Source organism: Boleophthalmus pectinirostris, unplaced genomic scaffold, assembly GCF_026225935.1.
Source record: "Boleophthalmus pectinirostris isolate CB_2022bp ecotype Guang Dong unplaced genomic scaffold, ASM2622593v1 HiC_scaffold_10, whole genome shotgun sequence".
Taxonomy (NCBI): Eukaryota; Metazoa; Chordata; class Actinopteri; order Gobiiformes; family Gobiidae; genus Boleophthalmus; species Boleophthalmus pectinirostris.
In genome coordinates, this window is record NW_026570971.1 from 4938624 (window position 1) to 4944623 (window position 6000).

The window sequence follows — 6000 nt, forward strand, 5'->3', positions numbered from 1 at the left end:
GATTAAAACCAGAACTAAAACCAGGAGTAAACCAGGTCCAAACCAGGTCCAAACCAGGTCCAAACCAGGTCGGGGGGAATCACCGTAGTTTCCGTTTCTCCTGCAGCTGTGTGAGTATTTGAACCTGCACGTCGCGCGGCTCCATTCAGACCCTCTGCCCGTTCGCCGGCTCTTCAAACTCTTTCATGGATCGAGCTTTTGAGACGCTGAATAGTCGAGGGGAAACGGGAGCCGCGGCGCTTTGTGGACGACATCTGTTCGCCGCCGACTCCGAGGCACATACACGGGGAAAAAAAAGCGCCGGGATATTTGTGGAACGAGAGGAAGCTCCGCGCGGTCGGTGAACGCGGCGAGGACGAGTCTGAAAAGCGACGGCCGAGGTATCGTGTGTCACCGCGCCGTCGTGAAAGCCCGAGGTCTGAAAGAGGTCTGAAAGAGGTCTGAAAGAGGTCTGAAAGAGGTCTGAAAGAGGTCCGAAAGAGGTCTGAAAGAGGTCTGAAAGAGGTCCGGACTTCCTCTGAGGCGGCGTGAGCGAGGAGGCGAAGGTCGAGATGAACGCCGGGAAAGTCGTAATGTTCGGACCACGAGATGCGACGCGAATGCAAACGTGACAAGTCCACAAGAAAAACGAGAGGTGCAAAACATGTTCAGTGATTAAAAACCAGGTCTAAACCAGGACTAAAATTAGATCTAAACCAGATTTAAACCAGGACTAAACTAGGACTAAAATCAGGACTAAAACAAGTCTAAGCCAGGACCTAAATGAGGTCTGAATCAGGTCTAAAACCAGGTCTACACCAGTTCTAAACCAGAACTTAAACCAGGACTAAAACCAGGTCTAAAGCCAGGACTAAATCAAGTCTAAACCAGGACCAAACCAGGACCAACCCAGAACTAAAACCAGGACCAAAATCAGGACGAAAACTGGAACTAAACCAGGTCTAAACCAGGTCTAAATCAAATCTAAACTAGGACTAAAAACAGGACTAAAACCAGAACTAAAAGAGAACTAAAACGGGTCTAAACCAGGTCTAAAGCAAGTCTAAACCAGGACTAAAATCAGAACAAAAATGAGATCTAAACCAGGTCTAAAACCAGAACTAAAACCGGGTCTAAATCAAGTCTAAATCAGGACTAAAACAAGGTCTAAACCAGGTCTAAATCAAGTCTAAATCAGGACTAAAATCAGGACTAAACCAGGTCTAGATCATGTCTAAACCAGCTCTAAAACCAGGACTAATACCAGGATTAAAATGAGAACTAAAACCAGGACTAAACCAGGACAATGAAAAAGTGAGTCTTACAAAAAATGTCATTAAAAAAAAAAAAAAACACCTCTAAAATAAAAGCAATCAAAAAGCATTTTGTAATTCCAAATGATCTTAAACCGTCCGGTCAGAATCAACCAAAGGACCAAGATCTGTAACTGCCCAGGTCCGGTCTAAAGGAACGGACGTCATCTGTAAAAAATAAAAAATTCCCTGTGAACACTGAAAAAAACGTCTGAATTTAGATTTCCAATGGAGTGTAGTGTGGGTCTCGCCCTGAGCCTGCCCTCTGCTGGTCTGGTGACAGCGGGTCGTCCACCTCCCCCTCACGCCCCACACACACACACACACACACACACGCCCCCGCTCGTGTACTGGGGGGGATAATTACCCACAGTGCATCTGGGCCGCTGCAGGAGGCCCACCTGACACGCTGCTGCCGAAAATTCCTCCAGCCACAAGAGCTCGGAGCAGCAGCCCAACGCCACCCACCTGCTCCCTGCTCCGACAGAGAGAGAGAGAGGTTGCCATGGACACACACACACACACACACACACACACACACACACACGCACACACACACACATGCACATATACGATGCACACACTCATACATGACGGGGGTGAATCATATTGGAGTAAAAAATACAGATTTCTTTATTACATTTATTGTGCAAAAAAATGATGTATTTCTTGATGATGAATAATTAATATTTTTTGAATATAGAATACAGATTTTTTTATTTTTTTTTTTTTTTAACTGAGACATTTCTTTTTGTTTGTGCACATCTTTTACACAAACGGAGAAAATTCACCTCTGAAAACTAGAATTGGAGATTGTGGAAAACTGCAGCTTGACTTGGCTAAACTTGGACCTGTTTTAAAATTTAAACTCCTAAATGGTTTTTGTGTATAATTCAATTTGGGTTTTTTGGGAATAGTAATTGTTCGTTTGATTCGTTTGTGTTACATTCAATTCAATTAAAGTTTATTTCTATAGCACATTTAAAACGACTTCAGCTGACCAAAGTGCAGTCAACAAAAACAGACGAAACAGTTACAGATATACAGAAAACACGTGAAAACTACAATAAAAACACCAAGATAACCTGACGAGTTTGTACTAAATACCAAGGAGAAGAGGTGAGTTTTGACTCTGGTCTTAAACTACGTTACAGACGAGACTGAAAACTCACTCCGTTTGAGAGAATCACAGTAGAAACTTAGTTGTGACAGAAGCTCTTAAGAAAAAAGACTTGACAAAAAATATATTCAAGAAAAGAACAACGCCATTTTGGAAAACAGATGATTTTTTTTATTGTGTGGCCCTCTGTGTCTGTATTCTTTATTTAATTTTAAATTTAATTTAATTTTTATTTTTAATTAAATTAATTTATTTTATTTTTATTTTTTATTTTTTAATACTGCTTTTATGTATTGATTTTATTATTTTTGTTAATTGATTTTATTATTTTATTCAATGATTCTACTAGTTTCCTTTTGGTTGGAACATAATTCTGCAGATTTATTTAGTTATTTTTTTAAGTAAAATGTTTTACGTTGCTGTGTAAAACGCTTTGGAAACCATCTTGTTTATAAATTGTGCTCTACAAATAAAGTTAGATTGGATTAAGCGAAAACGTAAAATAAAAATGCATGTAAAAGTAAGATTTTGATAGTTTAGATTTTAACCAATCACTAATTAAAGTCGTATAGATTTAAAGCGCAGTGAGATTTCTTTTAAAATTGATTTTAAAAAATGTTCCGTTTGCATTTTTGGGCTCAAATTTAGAACAAAAACAGTTTTACAGTGTGACTACAGCTAAAAAAAACACCAACTCTGCATTGGGGTGGGCGATATATCGATATTTTAAATATATCGAGATAGTTTTTAAACTTGATATGAATTCTGACATATCGTATGTATCGATATAATGCTTATATTCTAATTTGATTTCGCCGCTTCGCTTGTTTATCTTCTCTCTCGTCGCCTCCGTCTCCCTGATGTTGTTCGCTCGTGTCTCCTTCACTCGTCACTAGTGACGCTGAAAGTTGGTGCCAGTGAAAAGCTTCAAGCCCCACGAACCTTTTCCACCATTTACAGACAAAACCACCAGCAGCAGCACATCCTCATGTTCCACCGAGTCTCGTCCTTTAGCCCGAAAGAAGCTGAACGAGCTGAGCTGCAGGAGAAGTGCTGTTTATGCAAATGAGCCATGAGCTTAAGTTTAGTTTCTGTAAAATGTAAACACACGTGTGCAAAACTGAATTAAACACATTAAACGGGCTGATGTGGCTCTAGAGTCGTTATGTTTATATACTGTAAAGTTTAGTCATGTAAAGTTTATTTATGCAGAAGATTTTAATTAATAATCTGCTGCAGTCGTTGGGTTTGATCTGCAGTGGATTGTGGGATTAAACCTCAGATCCTGACGCTGGAACATGGATCTGTTAAAATAAGGAACATCCTGAACTTCTTCTGTTAAAGGAGCTCATGGTTCTGGTTCTGGTTTGGATAACAGAGTTAATGCAAAGATGAGCTTGTGTTGAGTTGTTTTATTACCTCCGTCAAGAAGGTTAAGTTTTTGCCGGCGTTTGTCTGTTTGTTTGTTTGTTTGTTTGTTTGTCCTGTTGTTTGTTTGTTTGTTTGTTTGTTTGTCTGTTAGCAACATAACTCAAAAAGTTATGGACCGATTTTGATGAAATTTTCAGGATTTGTTGGAAATGTGAAAAGGAAGAACTGATTTCATTTTGGGGCTGATCCGGAAGAAATCCTGGATTCTGGATCACTTTGAAATTTTTGTTAACATTGTGGTAAATGGGGCCAAAGATTTTGTTTCTCAATATCTGGGTTAATTATTGACCAAACCCCATGAAATTTGACTCAGGGATGGACAATGGGATCCTCTTTCATATTCCAAAGGCTGATCCGGATCTGATCCAGAAGACTGATTTTATCGCAATTTATATAAAAAATGGGGGTAGTCCTTGGCGGAGGTCTGCGCTCTCTGACTGCTTTTCTAGTTTATGAATGAAAAGAAGGAAATATGTTTTATTTATTTTATTTTACAGTTAAATTATTATTTATGTAATTAGGGTTTTTTTGTAATCTTAAATGTTCCTGTATGAACTGCCGACCTCTTACACTTCAATAAAAAAAAAGACCTTGTGGAATTTTTTGTTTTTGCAGTTTTCAGTTTTAGAGGGTTATTTTTCCTGTGCACATATCGAGATATATATCGTATATCGAGATATATATCGTATATCGAGATATAACAAAATATATCGAGATATATTTTTTTATCCATATCGCCCAGCCCTCCTCTGCATTAAACGAGTGTAACATTACAAAACGACTTCTAGAAAATGGATTTATTGTTGATTTTGTCCGTGTTTCTCTCCGCTCACCTCCTCCTCTTCCTCGTTTTCGTTTTTTGTCCCGCAGGAGGAGCAGAACCGAGGCAAACCCAACTGGGAGCACCTAAACGAGGACCTGCACGTTCTCATCAGCGTGGAGGACACCCAGACCCGAGCCGAGATCAAGATGAGGAGAGCCGTGGAGGAGGTCAAGAAGCTGCTGGTGCCCTGCCGTAAGTCCGCTATAATACTCCCTACACTCCGCTGGGTTCGGGACTAACGGCGTCTTCGCGTTTTCCGAGTCCAAACCTGAGTATTGTCGTGTTTTTTTGTGCTTGAGCGGCTTTTGATCTGTTCACAGAAAGACTCGTTTAGACAGAGTTTCCTCCTTTGTGTCGCTTTTATCGGTGGCGTTTAGTGTTTTTTTGTTTTTGTTTTTTTTGTGTAGTTGGTGTAGACCTGGTTTAGTCTTGGTTTAGTCTTCGTTTAGTCTTGGTTTAGACCTGGTTTAGTCTTGCTTTTGATCTGTTCGCAGAAAGACTCGTTTAGACAGAGTTTCCTCCTTTGTGTCGCTTTTATCGGTGGCGTTTAGTGTTTTTTTTTTGTTTTTTTGTGTAGTTGGTGTAGACCTGGTTTAGACCTGGTTTAGACCTGGTTTAGTCTTGGTTTAGTCTTGGTTTAGTCTTGGTTTAGACCTGGTTTAGTCTTGGTTTAGTCCTGGTTTAGACTGGTTTAGACTTGGTTTAGTCTTGGTTTAGACCTGGTTTAGTCTTGGTTTAGTCTTGGTTTAGTCTTGGTTTAGTCTTGGTTTAGACTTGGTTTAGTCTTGGTTTAGTCTTGGTTTAGACCTGGTTTAGTCTTGGTTTAGACCTGGTTTAGTCTTGGTTTAGACCTGGTTTAGTCTTGGTTTAGACTTGGTTTAGTCTTGGTTTAGTCTTGGTTTAGACCTGGTTTAGTCTTGGTTTAGACCTGGTTTAGTCTTGGTTTAGACTTGGTTTAGTCTTGGTTTAGTCTTGGTTTAGACCTGGTTTAGTCTTGGTTTAGTCTTGGTTTAGACCTGGTTTAGTCTTGGTTTAGTCTTGGTTTAGTCTTGGTTTAGACCTGGTTTAGTCTTGGTTTAGTCTTGGTTTAGACCTGGTTTAGTCTTGGTTTAGACCTGGTTTAGTTTTGGTTTAGACCTGGTTTAGTCTTGGTTTAGACCTGGTTTAGTCTTGGTTTAGTCTGGTTTAGTCTTGGTTTAGTCTGGTTTAGACCTGGTTTAGTCTTGGTTTAGTCTTGGTTTAGTCTGGTTTAGTTTTGGTTTAGACCTGGTTTAGTCTTGGTTTAGACCTGGTTTAGTCTTGGTTTAGACCTGGTTTAGTCTTGGTTTAGACCT

The 6000-nt window shown here is 39.7% G+C and overlaps 1 protein-coding gene across 1 annotated transcript in view; it reads left to right on the forward strand.

The window, feature by feature from the left end:
- qkib (QKI, KH domain containing, RNA binding b) overlaps positions 1-4920 on the forward strand; it is a 176247-nt gene extending 171327 nt beyond the window's left edge. The window contains exon 4 of the mRNA XM_055156725.1: positions 4714-4920. Within this exon, the coding sequence (XP_055012700.1) occupies positions 4714-4905 (192 nt within the window). The 3' untranslated portion in view covers positions 4906-4920. The remainder of the gene's footprint in view (positions 1-4713) is intronic.
- Positions 4921-6000: the final 1080 nt, after the last annotated feature.